The 23,313-nt window shown below is 38.5% G+C and overlaps 1 protein-coding gene across 1 annotated transcript in view; it reads right to left on the bottom strand.

The window, feature by feature from the left end:
- Positions 1-23,313, bottom strand: part of LAMB4 (laminin subunit beta 4) — a 144,281-nt gene that overhangs the window by 109,136 nt on the left and 11,832 nt on the right. The window contains 5 exon segments of the mRNA XM_078154356.1: positions 5,726-5,940; positions 6,673-6,736; positions 8,641-8,829; positions 9,964-10,037; positions 14,676-14,811. Coding sequence (XP_078010482.1) covers positions 5,726-5,940; positions 6,673-6,736; positions 8,641-8,829; positions 9,964-10,037; positions 14,676-14,811 — 678 coding nt within the window.

The raw sequence follows: 23,313 nt of genomic DNA, 5'->3' as shown, positions 1-23,313 counted from the left end.
TAAAAAGATTTTCAACATAGCACTTCGGTTTATGAGTGTTGACAAAATACTTAGCAAGATGGATGAAAAGGTGGAAACAGGAGAGTAGAGCCTTTTAGGCCCCTCAGTGGAACATGTTCAAAGTGCAAATAAAGTCTTGCTAATTCTACTGTATCTTCCTGAGTTCAAATGTGGCCTCAGACATTTACTAGCTGAGTGACCCTTGGCAAGTCACTTAACCCTGTTTGCCTCAGTTTCCTCATTTGTAAAGTAAGCTAGAGAAGAAAATGACAAACCACTCCAGTATCGCTGCCAAGAAAACCCCAAAAGAAGAGTGAGACAACACTGAAAAATGACTAAACAACAACTCTACTGATGGTGACTAATAAATGGAGCTAACAGTGAATAAGATCATCTAGTCTGATATGATTATAAATAGTAAATCATTCAAATTTAATTAAATATGGGAAAGTATGGGCTAGATGACAGTATGATCACATGAATTAAAAATTAGTTGAACAAGTGGATTCAAAGAGTAGTCATTAATGTTGTTGTTCAGTTGTTTCAGTTATATCCAACTCTTTATGACCCCATTTGGGGTTTTCTTGGAAAGATACTGGAGTGGTTTATCATTTCTTTCTCCAGCTCATTTTACAGACGAGGAAACTGAGGCAAATAGGGTTAAGTTACTTGTCGAGGGTCACACAGCTGGTAAACATCCAAGGCCAGATTTAAACTCAGGAAGATGACTCTTCCTGACTCCAGGTCTGATGCTCTATGCACTGTACCATCTAGTTGCCATTAATGGTTTGCTTCTGATTATTCCCTCCCCCAATCTACCCTCCTCTCTATCAACCCCCTGCTCTCTTGTCCCCTTCCCCCCTTATTTTCCCTCTAACTACCTTAATCCTGACAAAGGTCTCATGAGTTACAAATATCATCTTTCCATGCAGGAATGTAAACAATTCAACCTTAATAAGACTCATGATTTCTCTTTCCTGTTTACCTCTTCATGTTTCACTTGAGTTTTGTATTTGAAAGTCAAATTTTCTATTCAGTTCTGGTCTTTTCATCAAGAATGCTTGAAAATCCCCTATTTCACTGAATGACCATTTTTTTTCCCCTGAAGGATTATACTCAGTTTTGCTGGGTAGGTGATTTTAGTTGTAATCCTATTTCCTTTGCCCTAGAATATTATATTCGATGCCCTCTGGTCCCTTAATATAGAAGCTGCTAAATTGTGTGTTATCTTGATTGTGTTTCCACAGTATTTAAATTGTTTCTTTCTGGCTGCTTGCAATATTTTCTCTTTGAACTGGGAATTCTGGAATTTGGCTACAATATTTCTAGGAGTTTTCCTTTGGGGATCTCTTTCAGGAAGTGATTGGTGGATTCTTTCAATTTCTATTTTGCCTTCTGGTTCTAAAATATTGGGGCAGTTTTCCTGGATAATTTCTCGAAAGATGATGTCTAGGCTCCTTTTTTGATCATGGCCTTCAGATAGTCCAATAATTTTTAAATTTTCTCTCCTGGATCTATTTTCCAGGTCAGTTGTTTTTCCAATGAGATATTTCACATTGTTTTCTATTTTTTCCATTCTTTTTTTTAGGTTTTTTTTTTTAAGGCAATTCGGGTTAAGTGACTTGCCTAGGGTCACACAGCTAGTAAATGTCTGAGGCCAGATTTGAACTCAGGTCTTCCTGAGTCCAGGGCTGGTGCTCTATCCACTGTGCCACCTAGCTGCCCCTATTTTTTCATTCTTATGGATTTATTTTACAGTATCTTGATTTCTCATAAAGTCACTAGCTTCCATTTGCTCCATTTGAATTTTTAAAAAGTATTTTCTTCAGTAAGCTTTTGAACTTCCTTGTCTATTTGGCCAATTTTGCTTTTTAGGGCATCCTTCTCCTTACTGGCTTTTTGGACCTCTTTTGCCATTTGGGATGGGCTATTTTTTAATGTGTTATTTTCTTCAGTATTTTTTTGGGTCTCCAGCTGTTGAGTTATTTTTCATGATTTTCTTGCATCACTCTCATTTCTCTTCCTAGTTTTTCCCTCTACTTCTCTTACTTGTTTCTCAAACTCCTTTTTGAGCTCCTCCATGGTCTAGGACTGATTCATATTTTTCTTGGAGGCTTTAGATGTAGGAGCTTTGACTTTATTTGTCCTCTTCTGGTTGTGTTTTTGATCTTCTTTGTTACCAAAGAAAGGTTCTATGGTCTGACTTTTTTTGGACCTTTTTTTATTCATGATCTCAGCCGATTACTTGAGTTTTAAACTCTTTGTTAAGATAGGAGTCGGCTTCCAGTGTGGAGAGTGTACTATACGAAGCTTCAGGAGTTTTGTGCAGCTGTTTTCAGAGATATTTCTAAGGAAGTGTAAATTTTCAGTTCTTCCAAGATGGTATATGATCAATGGCGAGGTGTTTACTCCTTTCCTGACCTGTGCTGTGGTCTATAAGTGACCACAAATACTCTTTTCTGTCTTGGAACTGTGAGAAGGATTATCTCTACACCACCACTATATCACTCCTCTTTGCCCCAGGACCACCACCCAGAACTGTGACCCAGATCCAAGCATGGGCAAAGCAAGAGAATCCTGCACCAGCAGAGAGATCCCTACAATCCCCCTCTGATCAGCCACTCGATTCCCCCTAAGTCTGTGGGCTGGAAGCTCAGGAAGCAGCTGCTACCCTGGGGCTGAGCTCAAGCTTAGGGACAGGGACTGCTCTTCTCTCTCTCTCACTGCAGTCACAGACTTTTCCCACTGACCTTCTAAGTTGTCTTTGGTGTTGATGGGTTGAGAAGTCTGGAAACCGCCACAGCTGCTTGTGATTCAGTCCTCTGAGGCCTGCTCCAGGTTCACTGAGGCCTGCCTTGCCTGTGCGCCCATGCCAAACTGTACTGCTCTCCCCACTCAGCGATATACCTTTCTGATCAACCATCCAGGCTGTCTTGGGCTGTAAATTTGTTTCACTCTGTCTTTTTGTGGGTTCTGCTGCTTTAGAATTTGTTTAGAGCCATTTTTTATAGGTATTTGGAGGGGTTTGGGGGAGAGTTCAAGCCAGTCACTGCTTTTATTCTGCCGTCTTGGCTCCGCGCCCAAAGTATTCTTTAAGTGTTCTATTTGGCCCCAGAGAGAAGTAAGAAGTAATTTGCAAAGAGGCAAATTCAAGTTTTGTATTAGTAAAAGTTAACTATTAGGGTTATTAAATAGTAAAATAGGCTACCTTGGGAGGGAGTGGGTTCCTCTTCTTTAAAAGTATTAAAGTAGAGGCTAGATAATCCCTTATTATGTATCTTGTATTGGGGGTTCTTTTTGCGGGAGGTATGAGTTGGACTGAATGGACAGTGGGATGAAAACCCTATGTAAAATTCTGTGATTCTGCTCATAGCTCTGAATTTCTTAGTTCTCAGCTCAAATAGAGCAGCTTTGGAAATGAGACACTAAAGTGAAGATTAGAGACCTGAAGACAGTTCACTAGTGTGGTGATGTCTTCAGAACTCAGTTTTCTGGATCTATTTTTTGGAGAATTCTGGGAGAGAGAAGCCAGAAGGAGAGAGTTCATTCTCCCTCTTGTGCCTCATGGACAGGAAGGTCAAGTGGCATATTTGGTCTTTGGATACCTGCTTTCCTATCCTCTGCTTCAGAAATGCTGGTGGTCTGCTGTTTCTGGATGGAGTCAGCTGAGCTGTGAGGTACAGGTGACTGAGAGATGAGAGTAATGTTTGGTGAGACAACGCAAGTACCACACCAGGACATCTTCCTCTCCTCATGTCTCTCTTCTGGGAAACACTTACTGATTGACTACCAAAGTCACCCAAATTCTGTCTCTCCTCTCTTCCTGTGAGGAGGAAATGTGAGTAACTGTGATTTTTCCTTTGCTTATCAGCAGCATAAGGCACCAGCTTCTTCCTATCTAAAGACCTGTTCACTCAAACTACAAGCCAACAAGGGTTAATTAAGCACTTCTCAGGTGCCAGGTACTGTGATAAGCACTGGTGATACATATAAAAGCAAACACATTTTCTGCCCTCCTGAAGCTCCATATTCTAATGAGGGCAATATCACATAAAAAACTAGGCACAAACAAGATGTGTGTGCATATGTATGTGCCTGTGTATGTTAGGTATGTATGTATGTATACATGCATACACCTGTGTCCCTGTGTATGTAAATATCACACCTACATGTACACACATACACACACACATATATATACATGCACACATACACACACATAAATATATACACACATATAGGCATATATAGAAAGATAGAGAGTCAGAAAGAGAGAAAGACAGAAGCACATACAAAGAGATAAAGACAGAGAGAGAGAAGGGAGGGAATGAAGAAGAGAGGTGGGGGGAAGAGAGAGAGGGAGAGGGGGAGAAACAGAGACAGAGAACAGAGATAGGAGAGATGGAGGGTAATTTCAGAGGGCAGAGAGGAAGGTACTAGCAGGGCACACTGCTAAGACCAGCAACCTCCATTTCAGTCCTACTCCAATGACATTTATCACTCTGGCAGGTCCTATCAGACCATTTCAAGCCATGAAGGCTTTGCGTACAGCCCCAGTGACAGGGGTATTTCTTGTGTTTCTTTCATTTGAGGACCAACTGAGTTTAGTATGAAGTGGCTTATTGACAGGTAGGCTTCAGGGCACTGCATTTTTCAGATATAGCAACTCTCAAATATCATCAACTGTCAGAGATGGGTTGTGATCGGTGCTCTTGGAGATGCTTCCTACACCATTGAAACCAGAAGCTGTTGGATACTGACGTATGGGCCATACAGCCTGGGGACAAGCTTAAAAACACATTGTTGTACTTCGATAATACTGGCAATTTTTCAAGACAAATGATAAGAACCAGGAAGATCCACAACATAGAAAAAAAACGAAAACTTTACCCCTGAAAGCTGTTTTGCCTGGCACTTGTTGGTAGTAATTGCTACAGAAGAGAAGACTGTCAGGAGGAAACTCTCTGGGCAGTATAGGTAGGGCCTCTGCTAATGGCAGCACACTGCTGGGGTCACTAGGCTCTGTTTTTTGTTTTAGTTTTTGACTATTTATAAACTAGGGGCTGATTTATAAACTAGAGACCTACTTTTTTTTTTTTGCAAGGCAACCGGGATTAAGGGACTGGTAAGTGTCAAGTGTCTGAGGCCAGATTTGAACTCAGGTCTTCCTGACTCCAGGGCTGGTTCTCTATTCCCTGTGTCAAGTAGCTGCCCCCTAGAGACCCACTTCTTAATTTACGGTGAGAATAAAAACTTTCCAGGTAATCAATTCTTCAACACATAAGCATTTCATTAATACTTGTTGAATTAAATGATTGACTAAATGAATGTGAAGATCCCCCTTCCCCTTGAAAGATCAGTTCTAGTCCTGAAATACTGTTCTTTTATTCTCATGTTGATTCAGAACTGTTATCATTGCAAAGAATTGAGGGGTGTATGTGTATAGGTATGAGTGTTCTCATGCTTATGAAACAAGGGGGAAAAGAACTTTATGAAGTTACTTCTTGCATACAGAAGTATTAGCAGGAGCATTTGGGAGCAGGAAAATGGGTCCCAATGGAGTTACCAATTAAGTCTGCATAACTGAGTTGAATTCTATCTGCCTTCTCAAAGAACAGGCGTTTTCATGCTGGTTTCAGAACACTTTAGTGGTGACATGCATTCGTCTCAATGCTGACCTATCAGGATAATGAAAGGAAATAAATCAGGAGGGTTTGGAACTTACCATTCCAGATGGGCTGAAGACATCTCCCCGGACATCCTGCACAGGGCCACATCTGTTAGCATGGCCATTGCAAAAGCATCTTCCCCGAACAACCATATCATAAAGAGCATAGTAATACTTATCCAGGGGATCAGTCGGCCTTCTTCCAAGCAAGGTATCCCCCAGAGTGTGTAGTTTGGTAAAGTTTATCCTCAGGTTTGTAAGAGTCACTAGATCTAAAACGACGAAAATGAATCAGAAGGACATATAAGCTGTATCTATGCAAAACATCATCCTTAATCAATGGGGATTTAGGCTGAGTGCACCCAAATACAAGGTCAAGATTTGGACAATTTGAATCAATGAGACAAATATTACCAACAACAACAACACCCTTTTTACCAAATACAAACACTTAGCAAGGATATATAGTGATAGGCAAAAGCCTCTAGCACCCCACCAACCATGGTGCACCTGAGTTGATAACAACAACAACCCAAAAAGGAATAAAAAAATCTACTGAGTCTAAAAAGCTTAAAGAAAATAAAATAAGGTTTGCCTGCCAATTTATATCCTGTATATTATTAATGATAAGTGTTTAACTATTCAGTTTAAAATACAACACTTGGTAACAACAATTACTATAAAATTAAGGCATTTATTCCCCTTCCTTCCCTGATAATGGTTTATACTGAATTCATCCAAAATTGGGCCTTGGTGCATTGAATCTATCCTAGTTTGGGGTCTCCGTGACTAATACAATACAGCCTAACCAGCTCCACTGGGCCCTGGGCAGAATGAATAATGCAAAAGACAAACCTCTTTTTAAATATTCAGGGAAGATCCAATTAAACATACCATCAAATTGGAATTTGGAATAGGGAATATAGAAGAATAAGATGCGTCAATAGAGCAAGACCATAACACTACCAAAAAGATAAGGATTAAAAATTCGAAGTTGCTCATACCCTGTATGTAGGGGCTGTAGGGATTTTCTATTTCAAAGCTGGGATCCAAAGCTTTTAAAACAACCTACAAAATAAATATGTTCAAATTATCAACATTTTAGTTCACATTCACAATTGAAGATATATCTGAACACACAAAAATGCCTACTCACTGCAACTCAGTTACTCAGAATGCCAGAGAGGGTGAAATTTATATGGTCAATGTTTTGTAAACATAATAAGAGGCAGTGTGGTATAAAAAGAAGAAAGGAAGGAAACAAGCATTTATTAAGTGCCCGCTATATGCCAGGCATTGTGCTAAGTACTTTACAAACATTATTTTATTTTATTCTCACAACAAATTTGGGACATGAGTGCTATTATTATCCTCATTTTACAGTTGAGGAAACTGAGGCAGACAGAAGTTAAGTGACTTACCCAGGGTTATGTAGCCAGTAAGTATCTGAAGGCCAAATTTGGACTCAGGTCTCCCTGATTCTCTAGGCCCAGCACTCTTCACCACCTAATTATCCCTAAGTCCACTCTTCACAGCAAATATTTGCTCAGAATATAACAAAAACTTCTCTTTATCTGCACATAAAACCTCTTATAAATAAAATGTATAGATAGCAAATTTTGTCCAGATAGATCATGGCTGAGGTGGGTCAGTGAACCAGACAAACCTTTAACTGCACATGATTATATTCAGTTAGAGGTAGCAGCATTTTTCCTTGCTAGTGGCTTACCACAAGTCCTTGGCCTCTCTCTTCTCCATAGAGAGTAAAAAGTTCCAGAGATTTCTTGTGTAGTTTCTGTTTCCGATGATGCTTCAAGTCCCACTTCCAGCTGGGAAAAATTACACTTCCTTTTGACCCCCTTACCAGTAAGAGCTATAATCTGAGCAAGTAGCAACCCGTGGCCCTGCCTCTCCTGGTTAGCAGTGTGTGCTATTATTACCTAGGCTTTCTTGTGTTGGGATATTAACCTTTGCTGCCGAAAGGGCTCCAATTCTGTCTCAGGTAGAGCATTGCCCTCCATAGATATACTGCTTCTATGGGCAGTATATAGCATGGACAGTATAAAGGCTTTACTGAAAACTGATAGGGGGAAGGTGAATACACTGCAAAGATTTCCTAAGTTTCTGGTGAATTTTTATCCAGAAGCCCTGGAGAACTCCAGAATATAGAGAAGCATAAAGATAGCTCTGCTTTACTTGCCTATTTCCTTACCAATGTTAAATTAATTTTTTAAAATATGTTTTACCAATATCTTCTATTTTTATATTGCCTAGATTTTGCCCAGTGTTTCTCCCCCTCCTCCTTTGCCTCCGAGATTATTTCTTACAATACATTTATTGTTTGTGTTTTAGATGATTTCAGGATTAATATAAAATTAGAAACTTTTCATGTTTTTCCAAGTTTCAATAGCATCAAATCAAATATTTCTCCCCAGATCTACCTCAAGCATATAGGCAGAAAAGAGAATTAAATTTAAATAAAATAAATCCAAAGGGCAGCTAGGTAGTGAAATGGCTACAGGGGTGGGGAACCTGTGGCCTTGAGGCTACACGTGACCCTCTATGTCCTCAAGAGTGGCCCTTTGACTGAATCCAAACTTCACAGGACAAATGACATCAAATTACACCACAAATTTGTTCTTTGAACTTTGGAATCACTTATTTGGCCACACTTGAGGACCCAGAGGGTCACTCATGCCTCAAGGCCGCAGGTTCCCCACCCCTGGTAGAGTGCCAGGTGTGGAGTCGAGAAGACCTGAGTTCAAATTTGGCCTCAGATACTTACTAGCTATGTGACCTTGGGCAAGTTGTTTATCCCCATTTGCCTCAGTTTCCTCATCTGTAAAGTGAGCCAGAGCAAAGAAATGGCAAACCACTCCAGTACCTTTACCAAGAAAACTCTAAACAGGGTCACAAAGAGTTGGACATGACTGAAAAACGACAACAACAAAAGAAATTCAAATGAATTGTACCTCTCCTTCAGTAGAGGGTTCAATATCTGAATACTTGGAATCACAAACAAGGTCATCTACTCCTTGTGCCTGGCCAGATGGGATGTTGGGAAAAGATGCAGCGCAGTCTTTTGCAAAATACCTGAAAACTTTCCATGTTTGGCCATAGTCCACGGAACGCTCAACTAGCATGGCTGCGGGTCGGAAAGTCTGTGAAAGAGGATTTCGACAACCTTCCTCAGAAAGGTGGAATTTAGTGTTAATCTGAGATTGAATCCTGGTGTTTTCGAATTGCAAAATTATATGTGGTGAGGGCTATAGGCGAGTTGATGATTAAACTCAAGCTTTGAGTGTTTGGTAAGAAAGATGCTTTAGAAATGCAAAGGAAGATTGTGATTAGGACTCTAGGAATCAGGTTTATCATCACAATAGTTTGACAGGGACTCTGACTAAATCTATCGAATCTCCTTTCATCTTCTGTCTCCTAATACTTAGAAGCACTGATTCTTTACATTCACATTCCTATGTCCTTTGCTTAATCATCTGTCAGGCCCTCTTTCTTCTCACATAGGAGCAGTAGGGTGCCAGACTAATACTTGAAAGATTTGGCCTCTAGTCCCATCTCTACCAATAAATGGATCTATCACCTTAACACAGTCTCCTTATCTCTCTGAGTCATATTTCCCTTATCCATAAAATGAAGGGATTGGAGTAGATTCTTAAACCCCTTTCAGCTTAAATATTCTATAGTTCCAATCCCCAGGGTTGCTGGCTATAAACACACATTTCTGAAATTAAAAACCAAATAAAATTTCCACATACATGAAAGAAGAGCAAAACAGGATTGTGCATGAAACTGCAGATCTAAATTATGTATAGCTTGCTTTTCTTTTTAAGTATGTAAATTCAGCCTACAGCTTTCAAAGCTGCCCTGCTTGTCTATGCTTCTTTCTTGCCTTCTTTCTATTCCCTTCCCTGCTTTTTTTTTAAAGATGCCTCAGTGATTTTCTTCCTTCTGCTTCTTCCTTTTCTTTGTTCCTCCTCACCCTGACCTTGCCTTCTCATTTCCCCATTGGGGAAAATAAAAGCTCTTACAATAATACACATCCATATCCATATCTATCCCTTTTGGACAGCACATTTTAAAGATTCCTCCCCCAAGTCACATATGCCTCTTCCTTAACATTAAGTTTTCTTCCTTTAATTGAGAATATAAAGAATAAGATGGTTTAGGTCTGGATTTATATGCAGCACTATAAACTAAAAGGAAATAGTATAGATGAAATAAGTATGCATTGATTATTGTCCAAGATAAGGGAAGGACCAGATCTTAGACATCTATACCTTAAAGGTCAATATAAGATGGCTGAACTGAAACAGGGTCTCTAGGTCCAGTCTGATGCTGACATTATTAAGACCTAAGGGAAATTAAGAAAGAGAAAATCAGTGACAGCCACACATAATTACTTACCAGGTAATTTCTGTGTCTGGAATTTATAATAATATCTTTTAAATTTTTTTTAAAAAAAATTATTTATTTTTAGTTTTCAACATTCACTTCCACAAGATTTTGAGTTCTAAATTTTCTCCCCATCTCATCCATCCTTCCCCACCCCAAGATGGCATGCATTCTGAATACCCCTTCCCCTAATCTGCCCTCCCTTTTATCTCTCCCCCCTTCTCTTATCCCCTTCCCCTTCTATTTTCCTGTAGGGCAGGATAGATTTCTATACCTCATTGCCTGTACATCTTATTTCCCAGTTGCATGTGAAAACAATTTTTTTTAACATGTGTTTTTAAAACTTTGGGTTCCAAATTTTCTCCCTTCTTCCTCCCCACCCACCCTCATTGAAAAGGCAAGCAACTCGACGCAGGTTATACATGTGTAGTCATGCAAAACACTTCCATAGTAGTCATGTTGTGAAAAACTAAGTATATTTCCCTTCATCCTATCCTGCCTCCCATTTATTCTATTCTCTCTTTTGACCCTGTCCCTCCTCAGATTACCCCCTCCTTCAACCTGCCCTCCCTCTATCATCCCTGCTCTCTCCCCTTCTCCCCCTATTTTCCTGTAGGGTAAGACAGATTTCCATACCCAATTGAATGTGTATGTTATTCCCTCCTTAAGCCAAATCCTATGAGAATAAGATTCACTCATTCCTCTCACCTTCCCCATTTCCCCTCCACTGAAAAGCCTTTTCTTTTCTTTTTGTGAGATAATTTACCCCATTCTACCTCCCCTTTTCTCCTTCTCCCAGTATAATCCTCTCTCACACCTTAATTTTATTCTCCAGATATCAGCCCTTCATCTTCAACTCATCCTGTGCCCTCTGCCTATCTATCTCTCTATATATACATACATACAATTTTTTCCCTCCAACCACCCAAATACTGAAAAAGGTCTCATGAGTTATAAACATCATCTTTCCATGCAGGAATGTAAACAGTTCAACCTTAATAAGTCTCTTATGATTTCTCTTTCCTGTTTACCTCTTCATGTTCCACTTGAGTTTTGTATTTGAAAGTCAAATTTTCTATTCAGCTCTGGTCTTTTCATCAAGAATGCTTGAAAGTCCTCTATTTCACTGAATGACCATTTTTTCCCCTGAAGGATTATACTCAGTTTTGCTGGGTAGGTGATTCTTGGTTGTAATCCTATCTCCTTTGCCCTGGAATATTATATTCCATGCCCTCCAGTCCCTTAATATAGAAGCTGCTAAATCTTGTGTTATCCTGATTGTGTTTCCACAATACTTGAATTGTTTCCTTCTGGCTGCTTGCAATATTTTCTCCTTGACCTGGGAACTCTGGAATTTGGCTATAATATTCCTAGGAGTTTTCCTTTGGGGATCTCTTTCAGGAGGTGATTGGTGGATTCTTTCAATTTCTATTTTGCTCTCTGGTTCTAAAATATCAGGGCAGTTTTCCTTGATAATTTCTTGAAAGATGATGTCTAGGCTCTTTTTTTGATCATGGCTTTCAGATAGTCCAATAATTTTTAAATTCTCTCTCCTGGATCTATTTTCCAGGTCAGTTGTTTTTCCAATGAGATATTTCACATTGTTTTCTATTTTTTCATTCTTTTGGATTTGTTTTACAGTGTCTTGATTTCTCATAAAGTCACTAGCTTCCAATTGCTCTATTCTAATTTTTAAGGAAGTATTTTCTTCAGTAAGCTTTTGGACTTCCTTTTCCATTTGGCCAATTTTGCTTTTTAAGGCATTCTTCTCCTCACTGGCTTTTTGGACCGCTTTTGCCATATAGTAATATCTTTTAAAAAATAATGTGGTTGCTAGTTAAAGCAGTTTACTAATTTTATTTTATTTTAAAATAGTGTTAGAGTGCATTGCTAAGGCCCCAGCTGTGCTCCTGGAATGAAGTTCTGAATGTAAGGTTTGCTGGTCTTGCCCAGTGTCTGGCTTCAGGCCATGTGTGTGGCAGAACACCACTGTGTGGCAGTATTGTCAACACATGGGAAGGAAGGACCATTCTTTCATGGGTGGGAAAGTTGGATGTATTTTTCCTGTTTTCTAAAGAGATAGGCCCGATTAATTAGATATAAATGGTTAACACAGGGACTGTGTCTTACCTAAACATTACATCCTCCCCAGAGCTTAGCTGAAGTGCTCTGCACATAATAGCCATGTCATAATTTTTTTGAAAGCTGAATGAACAAATTTTTATTGAAGAGATGCTGACCTAGGATGTGAACAATTCAAATATTGGCTTAAAATTGGCATTCCAAAATTATGTTGCAAAAAGTTGCTGAGGAACAAATAAAATAACTACCAAACCATATACTCTCTCATTTTTATGCTTATCCTGGATGGCTTTGTTATAATAAGCCCTATCCTGAACCTCTGTAGAAGGGGTTCTTGAAATGCATGTGTGCAATTTAGGATGTGTGTGTGTGCATGTGTGTGGGAGACTTTTTTGGCAATTTCATGAAACCAACAGATTCCTTCTCAGAATTGTATTTTAATATGCATAAAATAAATAGATTACTAAGGAAAACAATCATGCTGAAGAAAAGTTATAAAAATATTTGTAAAAAGTTGATGGACCCCAGATTACAAACTCTTGCTCTAGAGGAAGTATTTTCAGCATCTGAAAATAATTTAGAAACTGAAGCAGAGGGGTATGATTTAAGAAGGATCTAGGTAATGCGGGAACATTCCTTAGGATTGCCAAAAAGACAGCTGTAGTTTCAGGCCAATGAAACTAGGTTATAGGATATGGAATTAGAGGTATAAAGCTTGAAGGGACCTCAGAGGTCATCTAGTCCAATTCTCTCATTTTATAAATGAAGCTTTGAGCAATAAGTGTTAAAGGCAAGATTTGAACCCAGAGTCTGAGATGCTGTTCTTTCCACTATACCATACTGACTTCTTGTGGAACAGAAAGGAGAACTGTGTGAGACAAAAACTAATTAGTAGCCTCTAGAAAGGACTGGAAAAAAATAGTTGAGGTTCTGTGCTGATATTAAAGTGGGAGGTCTGAATTGGACGTGATGTAATGGGTCATTAATCAAGGTGAAGCTACAGTTTCATGATTAGTTCATTTGTTATCCAACTCACTTTTTTTGATCTAAGATCTCTGGTTAGTAAGAAAAAAGTGACATTGTTCCTTTGGTCTCTCTCTTGACTGACCCCACCATGTCATCAAGTCAGAAAAAAGGGGTAGTGAATAAGATATACTGCGTAGACAATAATATACACTGATTCTATGAGTTTCCATAGAATTTCATAGGTATATTCAGTATGTAGCAATGCATTTCACATGGGGCATTTATCAACATTTTTCTATTATTTTCAAAGAAAAATGATACACATGTAAGGATCAGGTTCTACCTCCATTCTAATTACTGTAAGTACAAGATGATGAAATTTGAAATGGGTAAAGCAGATGGGTTAGACCTCGTAATTTCTTAACATATTTGAACCCTTTTGATTGGATCAAGAAAGAAATCATTAATAGGTGATTGAAACAAGTTAACCATGCCCTGGGGGTCTTAAATTACAAGGCAATCGATTCAAATCAGAGTGGGCCAGTTGCAGTGGTAGAGTACTAGAGAACCCTTATGCCTGAACCAAACGGCATCAGAGGGGAGGGTTGAGAGGAATAAAGAGGGAGTGTTTTATACTCCTTATTCTCGTCCCTCTTCTATTGACCATATAATTGAGTATACTGGACCAGTAGCAGACAGGACTAACAAAAGATACACTGAGGATGATTATGGACCCAGATCGACCTTTCATAGCAGAGAGAGAATACCAGCTATGGATTGTAGAAATGCATGACCCTTAGAGCCCAAAAGAAAGCTAAGGGGAACTTCGTGAAGATGGTATGATAGGAGAAAAAAATTTTCATTAACCAGAAGTGTGAGAGACTCCTTTGCCACATATGAGTCCTACACGGTGTTCCACCACCTCTGCTAGTGCAGGGGGAGAGGGTGGCTCAAGTTGGGAGAGATTGTTTTTTTTGTACCAACTGTTCATGCTATGACTGTTTAGTAAATAACTTTTGTGAATGTTAATTCAATGGGGAACACACTGTTTGGATCTCATGAACAACTGCATTAGAAACCCTGCCCATCAGGGTTATCTTTAGAATACTGAGGGGAGTAGTAGGCAGCCAATCTTCTGGGAACCCCAGGCTGTGACTGCAAGTTCCAAACTGGGTGAGTGAACCCAGAGAGGGTGCTACATACAAAATTTCTTTTAACATACAAATAATTGAATGTATCCAGCTATGAACTGATCAATAAATAAATATTTATTAAGGACCTACAATGTGCCAGGCACTGTGCCAAGCCATGGGGATACAAAAGGATAAGAAAGGCAGTCACTATTCTCAAAGAGCTATTTTTCTAATGGAAACTAATCTTTCCTTAAATGAAAGTAAGTTTTCTATTTATATGTGGCTCTTTGATTTTTGCCTCTATTATTCTACTCAAAGTTAACATCATTAAAATTACTTCAAAAGAAATCTGTCTTAATGAGGGTTGATTAATAATTAAAATATGAAAAAATGAAAAGTACATAATGGAATAATACCATTTTCAGATTGCCACCATTTCTTTTTTCTCTCTGGTTCAAATGTTGTAATGACATTCTCGATTGTATGGCTGTTGGCTTGTGTATATGGATTATATGGATATCTGGAATCACAAATGAAACATTTTTGTTCATCCTAGAAAACAAAATAAGTCAAAATTAAGTACAGAAATATAATTACTTATTGTAGAACTAAATTAAAAAACAAGCAGTGTCTATGTTTATTGTCTTCTGACCCATCTAAAAATACAAAGATGAGAGGAAGTAGCAAAACATTTTTCCACCAGTGGTTGCTTAATTAGAATAACAAAGTGAACTCAAATCCAACTTTCGCATTTTTATAGTTTTATGCAATTTTGCCTGAAAAGTAAATTTACATGAAACTGTTTATCCCAGACACAATAGTTAGGAGATAAGGAAAGAAGTTTCAAATGTGTTTTTAAAAAGAGAACATGTATTTTCAGTTCTAGAATCACTTCCTTTATTTTTGACTGTAGTAATTTGACTTGAAAGGTAGTCAAAACAACTCATATTTTCTATCTCAGATCTTTCAAACAGAACATTTCGAAGAAGAGCTTTTGAAACTAATGTTCTTACATAATGTGTGCGGTTCTTATTGTTAGCTTCTGGGAGCTGTTCCCAGAGGCCTTTCTCTCTGCTATATTCTGTAAGGGTCTCAAGTCTTTTTATTTCAAGTCAATAAACATTGATTAAGTACCTACTACGCTATGTTATTAGAAATGTAAAGACAAAAACAAAAAAATGAGTCCTTTTTCTTTTGGAACTCACTACTGTGAGGAAAGATATAATATGAAAATAGATTAATAAATGCAAGATAATTTGAGTAAGGAAAAAAAGCCCCAATAACCAGAGAGACCATTGAGATAGTGGATATAAAAGGCTTTTGGAAAGTATTGAACACTATTCAAATGTAGGGCATGATAATAATAATAACCATTGTTCTAGCCAGTGCCAGAGAACTCTAGGAACCCAGGCTCAGTCTTGGAGCATCCCACACATCACTCTTTGACTCATGTCCCCACCCAAAATTTTCCCTGGGAGTATCAAAATATTGCTAAAGTCTCAGATGAACAAATACACATGCATTTATTGACACCAGAGGACTCCAGAAATAGCTACGGGGATTAACTAGTAAAGCAAATACAGCCAATTCTAACTTTACTTCGGAACACAAGGTGTTATAGCTATTAAGCTCCATTCTCCTCACCATAGTCAGTCCACCATTCATCAGCCCTTACGTGGATGTCTTGCCCTTATTGTTTCAAAGCCTTTTAAAGGCTCTGCTCCTGAGTTTACATATAAAAGGAAGGGAATATGGACAGGCTAGTATGATCATAGAGTCATTGCTTTAGAGTAAAAGGCATTTGACAGGTCATCTAGTCTATCAATTAAGGAAACTGACAGGGAGAGAGGAGAAGTGACCTGCTCAAAGCCACTTAGACAGTAAGTGGCACATTCATGATTCAAACTCAGGTCCTCTGACTCCAGAAGTAGTACTCTTCCACTACCACAGAAATCAGTGTCCTGGTTCTCTGGTGTTAGCTTTGTCTCTGTGCCTTTCCATGACCACTGATCTACACAGGAGACTGCAATGAGTTTTGAAATTGATCATTTGAGTGACCCCTAAACCTTACAGATTTTGACAGTTCTAGGATGATTAACCTCTACATGGATGATGACTAGGTGTTATATATCCTTCAGAGATTAAAATAAAGAGGAAAAGAGAATGCTCACCTGAAGCTAGAATGAGCTATCCAACAGATAAAATTAAACCCTTCCCACCAGGAAGTTTGGTTAAAAATAAGGATTCTTAACCTTTTTTGTTTCAGTTCTTTGGTGAAACCCATGCAACTATTTCCAGAATAATGCTTTTAAATTAATAGAATACATATAATCACAAGTGAAAGCAATTACACTGAAATATAATTATCAAAATATTTTTTTTTAAAAAGTCAAGTAAATGATCTCAGGTTAAGAACCCCAGAGTTAGAAAGATATACTTGAACAGGAGGGCACTAGCTATTTAGCTAAGATTCCCTGTGTTCTTTGTTCTAAAAAGCTTGGTGCCTGGTGCAAAGAAGCTATTTCAGAAGATTAGAGGACTAGTAACCTAGATGTTGAAGGGAGTAAGAGAGATCACTCCTTTAGGGGGAAAACTGGTATTTTTCCCCAAAATGTGTTGATTCTACAGATTTTCTCAGCCTCAGCTTCTCCACCTGTAAAATGGGTACAGTACCTCCCTCACAGGGTTATTATGAGGATTAAATAAGGTAATAAATATCAAGTGTTATCTTTGCAGACCTTGAAGTATTCAATAAAAGCTACTTATCCCCATGATCATTTCATTCTTCTCATCTTTTTTTTTTTAAATGAAGTTCAGATGGAATAGTCCTGGGACAACTGTTTATCTTAATATTATTTCTTCATCATCATCATTGTTGTGGCTGCCATTATCATCCTTGCATTCACACTTGGGCCCTATGCTCCTTGTCTCCTTGCTTGTATGATCAATATTTTGTCTGGTTGCAAATGAGTCTTCTTTTTGTCATCATCTGTGCCTATATTTGGAATGTTCCTCAAGGCTCCTTGTTATCATCCCCAAATCTTATTGTTAGGCAATTATTAATCAAGCATGATGTGCTAGATGACCACTCAGAAATTCAGAGAGGAGATAATCCCTACCCTCACAGAACAAGACCCAAACAAAATGACCACATTTGGAAAACTAGAACTACTTTTCCTTAGGAAGGATCTTTCCAGTGTTTACAGCCAACATTTGACTTGGAGTTTGCTTAGTAGGTTGTTTCCATTTGTAATTATACTTCATATTACATGGGTAGTTCTCTAAAGACTTTCAGTGGTTCATGAGTTATTTGGTTTTGAGTATGTTGGTGAGGGTGATTATAAGAAAGAATGCTACAACTCCTAATGAATAAAACAGAGATTATGGAATAATGTAGTGTTCGAATTCTGAGGGGTTTTGTTTGGTCAGTCAACAAGCATTTATTAAGCAGCTGCTTATGTACCAGGCACTGTGCTAGGCTTTGGAGATACAAGTATAAAGAATAAAACAATGCTTACTTACAATGAGTTTGCATTCTAAGGGGGAGGGAGGAGACAAGTACATGTAAAATATGTGTAGCATAAATGTAAAAAATTAACAGAACAGTTAACTATAAGGCAGTTTTTAAGGATGGACACTAGCAGTTGAGGGAATCAGAAAAGGGTTGATGCAGCAGATGGTGCTTTCCTGAGCTACATCTTAAAGGAATAGAGGTATACTTATGAGATGGAGATATGGAAAGAATGTATTCCATGCATGGAAGACCACCAGTGCAAAGACAGAGTCAGGAGACAGAGTGGCATGTATTAAGAACAGAAAGGCCAGCTGGTCTGGATAGAAGAGTGTAGGAGGGAGAGTGATGTCCAATGAAGTTGAAAATGTAGGATGGCGCCAGGCTGACTTTAAAAATGAAACAGAGGAGTATATATTTTATCCTAGAGGCAATAGAAAACTGCTGGGATTGGCAAAATAGGGGAATACCACACTCAGATACATGTTTAAGGAAAATTGTTTGAGCAGTAGTGTGTGAAATTGATGAGAGTGGGGAAACATATGAACCAGGGAGACCAATTAGGAGACTATTGTAATAACCTGGGTGAGTGGTGATAAGGTGTGAAACTGCAGCGGTCATCCAACCTGAAGCATAAATTGTCCCCTTAATATCACCAGTGAATGGTTCTTCAGTCCCCCCTTGTGGAGCTCTAATAAAGAGTACCTTACCTGCCTTAAGGAGGGTAGATGAAGTAGATGATCTACTGAGACCCCTTTTGGTGATATAGTTAATAGATCTGTAACAAGAGTGATTGGAAGATATATCAGGGATGATTAGGGAGCTGCCTGATCCATGCCTGATTCTCTCATGGATTTGGTGATCTATGGGGTAAGACATATGATTTGGAAGGGGCAGAGCAAAAAACATGTGGACTGGGGTACCTCTTTGAAGGTAGACATGTGTTTCTGCCCTATTCTTCCTTTCAGCTGCAAGCACTTTCCAACATGAGAATGGTGAGAAAGATCAATCTAGGCACGACCTCTTTTCAATTACTAACAGTAATAGAAAACTGCTTCAAAGCAGAGCTTCCTAGAAATCGAAGCAGGTTCCTTCCTGCCCATATTCCATTTCATAGAGTTGCTATGATTGCCTTAAGCCATTTATGCAGGTATGAGATCACATACAGATAGCCTCTGGCCCTATTAACCTCTGTTTTACTCTGCTCCCAGTGTATGGTAGCCAAAAAAAGGGCATCTTATCCCCTTCCCCTCAACCCTACCAATATGTGGGTGACTCCTTGCCTATTCAAACTGTAAGCACACTGGGCTGTACCTGGTTCCATGTTTTGCATTAACTATACCTATCATACTGACACTCTAGGTAATTACAAAGGGCAATAATGCCACTATAGCAAAAAGGTGTTAAAGATATTTACATCATGAATAGAACTCATTGCTGTGACAACACATTTCTTGCACCAAATTTGCTCCCTCTGAAGGCCTTGATAAGCACTTCTTAGGGGAAAGGTGCAGAGGGAAGATAATGGTATATGAGAGATAAATGTATATGCCACTGTTAATTTTGAAAAGCACATGGCCAAAAAAGAAATAGAAACGATACACGATAAAGTTATGAGGGAAATTTCTGTGAGCAGCTCATGACTTTTTTCTTTATAGTTCTGCATGTAGCCTATTTGCAAATTCCTACAAGGGTACTAGTTCAGATGGACCAAATGACAGGATGCTAAGGCATGTAAACAATGGTTTACTTTTCCACCATTACTGAATGACAGGCTCTTGATATAATAGGGGGAAACAACCAAGATGAATTTATTTCTTGCCTCTTTCCCTCCACCTTACTGAGTTCCTAATCACAGCCATGCTCTTAAGAAACCTAATCAAGACCTGGAATTTCAGAATTCTTACCTAGCATGGCAAATGTGGGTATGAGGCTGGGAAAACAATCAGCATGCCAGTTGTAGAAGAAGAAATCAAAGCAACAGAATTAAAATGTGTGGCCTTTATTTTACCAAGTAGAATTGGAGCTCTTAACCTGGGGTCTATGAACTTATTTTTAAAAAATTTTGATAACTGTACTTCAACATAATTGGCTCCTTGGCAATCTTATCTATTTTATTTCTGCATTTAGACACATGATTCTGAGAAAGGGTCTGTGGGCTTCACCAGAATTTTAAAAGGAATTAAGGACCCTTGAAGTAGAGCATCTTCCTCTATGTGGCTTTGCTTTATTTAGTTGTGGTTTGTTTTTAGTCCCACTTGGGGGTGCAGTGGGGTTTTGAAATTTTTTCATTGTCACAGATTTGCCATAAAGAATTTTTGTGTTCTTTATTAATATTCAAACACATGTAGTCATGGGTTCATAGACACACACACCCCATTGGACTACTTCATGGGAGCTGGGTGTGTGTGTGTGTGTGTGTGTGTGTGTGTGTGTGTGTGTGTGTGTGTGAAATGCACAGGAGAATAAGCAGTGAGAAATATGGTAGCTATCTCTCTGGTCATCTTCAATAATGACCTAGAAGCCTCATCTATCAGGAGACAACTCTAATGAAGCCAGAATAATGCTACAGTCAGGGGGACAAACCAGGTTCCCAGAGGTCCTTTTGAGGATCTTTGGGTAAAATACAGCCTAGGATACATGGAATACATTGAATTGTTCTCCATTTCCCTAAACTTACCAAGAGTTAAAATTATATCAATGACTGAAATGATAAGAAACTCAGGTAGGAATTGACTAATAGCCTTAACTTTATATATAGGCAGCCTACGTAAACAGTCCTCCTATTCTGAGAAAGACAAGCAAATGCTTGTCTGTATTATACCAGCTGCCAGATTCCATTTGTTGCTGAAGCTTATAATTCTGTGTTCTGTTCCACAACAAGTCAAATCTTTTCTCCCATTCTTCGGGTCTGTAGAGTTCTTTGTAAACCACAACAAATCCCAATTTCTGGCTTACAGCAATTTGAAGGTCCTGATTTCTGAAGTCCAGAGTTTCTAAGTTAAATAGTTAGGATTGTTCATTTTGTTATGAGAATGGTTTGTGTTTATAGTCTCATAAAAAGGAAACTTTCACCATCTGGCACAGATTACTGCCTTTTGTGGATACGTGCATCATCCTTATGGAATTGTGTGTGTGTGTGTGTGTGTGTGTGTGTGTGTGTGTGTGTGTGTGTGTTTAAGTTGCCCATAATTTCTGGGAACAATATACAATTTCATGTTACTTCAAAGGGAAATACAAGAAAAAAATATTTTTAATTTCCAAAGCTCTTTTCAGGAGCTGGACCATTGCTACCTCTTGCTACCTCGTACCAATGGGGGATTGGGACTTTGACAAAAAGCAACAAACCGTAATGAACAGAACACTGAGTTGGAGTCAGAACAATAATAATTTTCTAGCTGTATGATCACCATAAACCACTTTTTCTCCCTGGACTTAATTTTCCTCATCTGTAAAATAGGCATAACTGTATCTATAGTACTTATATCTCATAAGGTTATTGTGAGGCTCAAACAATATACTATATATAAAGTATTTTATAAAATTTAAAGCACTATATACATTAGCTATTATTATTATTCTTTCAGATAGAAAGTGTACATTCCTGTCACCAAAACTCAGTAATAAATGTTGTGTTCCCCTGACTCTTTGACTGAAGTGGAGGTTGCTGGTCCTAGCAGTGTGCCCTGCTAATACTCTTTCCTCTGAAATTACCTTCTATTTTCTCTCTCTCTCTCTCTCTCTCTGTCTCTCTCTCTCTCTCTCTCCCTCCCCTCCTTCTTCCTCTCCCTCTCCCCACACCTCCCCTCTCTCATAAGATGATTGTACTGGCAAAAAAAATGTTCATGAACAAAAATGAATGACCTTTGTCTTGGCTACTTATGATTAAGAGTGGTTCAATCCCTGCTTCCCCTCAAAACTTTCTCTATTATCTCTGATAAGTGATCAATCAGGTTCCATTTGAAGAGTTCTGGTAATGGGGAAACTCACAACAGAAGTGTAGAACCATAGAAACTTAATAAGAAACTCATGCCAAACTAATAAAGTATCCAAATAGTGTTGTGTGGTAGAAAGTGCACTGGTCTTAGAGCCAGAAGATCTGTATTTAATTCCTGGCCCAAACATTTGCTAGCTGTGTGACCTTGGGCAAGACATTTAACTTCCCTGAGCTTCAGTTTCTCATCTGTAAAGTGAGGATGATAATCTTTGCACTACCTATATTGTGGAACTCTTATGGGGAAAGCCGTTAATAATCTTTAAGGTGCTTTAGAAATACAAATTCTTGCTGTTTCTGTAGGGTCCAATAAATGTGTTTGATGAAAAACCCTTCATGCAAATGGCATAAAGATGATCAAATCAAAATTCTGTTTAAAAAGAACACCTTCCATGATCTTAAATGCTTCTGATGTTAGATGAAAAAAAAAAACAGGCTCAGCAAAGCAATCTGTTGCTGCTGAATTCTAGACTACTATGGAAACTCAATTAGTGATTCAGCTCAGATACCACTTCCTGTGTTTAGGCTTCTCTAATCTCTCCATCTGAAAGTGTTCTCTCCCTCCTCACATATCCCTTGAGTACCTTGACAAAGCCATCTTCATCCAGCTGCCAGTGATATTTCTAAAGCACAGGTCTGATTGATTCACACCCTATTACCTTTAGGGTCAAATAGAAACTCTGACATTTAAAGCCTTTCACAACCTAGTTTTATAGCCTTGTTGTTTTATTCCCCTTATTTTGCTCCACGATCCTGTCAACTTAGCCTCCTTGCTGTTCCTCAGATGAAATACTCCATCACTTATATCTATATCTTTATATTGGCTGGAAATGCTTGGAAAGCACTCTCTCCTTTCCTTTGCCTATTAGAATCTCTAGTTTCCTTCAAAACTCAGCTCAAGTCAGGAGGATTTCAGAAAAACCTGGAAAGACTTACATGAACTGATGCTGAGTGAAGTAAGCACAACCAAGACAACACTGTACACAGTAACACCGAGATTGTGGGGTGATCTAGACTGAGTGCTTCTCAGCAATGCAATGAACTAAGGCAATTCCAAAAGACTCATGATGGAAAATACTGTACGCATCCAGAGACAGAACTATGGAGTCTGAATGCAGATTGAAGCATACCTTTTCCTCTTTTTTTTCCTTTCTTGTGGTTTTCCCCTTTTGTTCTGATTCTTCTTTCACAACATGATTAATGTGGAAATGTATATACTATAATTGTACATGTATAAACTATATCAGATTGCAGGCCATCCTGGGGAAGGGGGAGGGAAGGGAGGAAATTTAGAACTCAAACTCTAAGAAAAGTGAATGTTGCAAATCAAAATAAATAAATAAAAATTTTTAAAAATGCCATTTCTTATAAGGGATGACTCTTTGGGAGAGAGAGGGATACTAGGGAAAATTATGGTAATGTTAAAAACAGACATCAATAAAAACTATTTAAAAAAAACCTCAGCTCAAGTTCCACCTTTCCTAATATTCCCAAATGTTAATACCATTCCTATGTATTTATTTGCACATATTATATATGCCTTTATTTC

Source organism: Phascolarctos cinereus, unplaced genomic scaffold, assembly GCF_003287225.1.
Source record: "Phascolarctos cinereus isolate Bilbo 61053 unplaced genomic scaffold, phaCin_HiC Scaffold_1;HRSCAF=81, whole genome shotgun sequence".
Classification (NCBI taxonomy): Eukaryota; Metazoa; Chordata; class Mammalia; order Diprotodontia; family Phascolarctidae; genus Phascolarctos; species Phascolarctos cinereus.
Note: the sequence above shows the minus strand (reverse complement) of the source record. Positions and strands in the feature narration are given on the sequence as shown.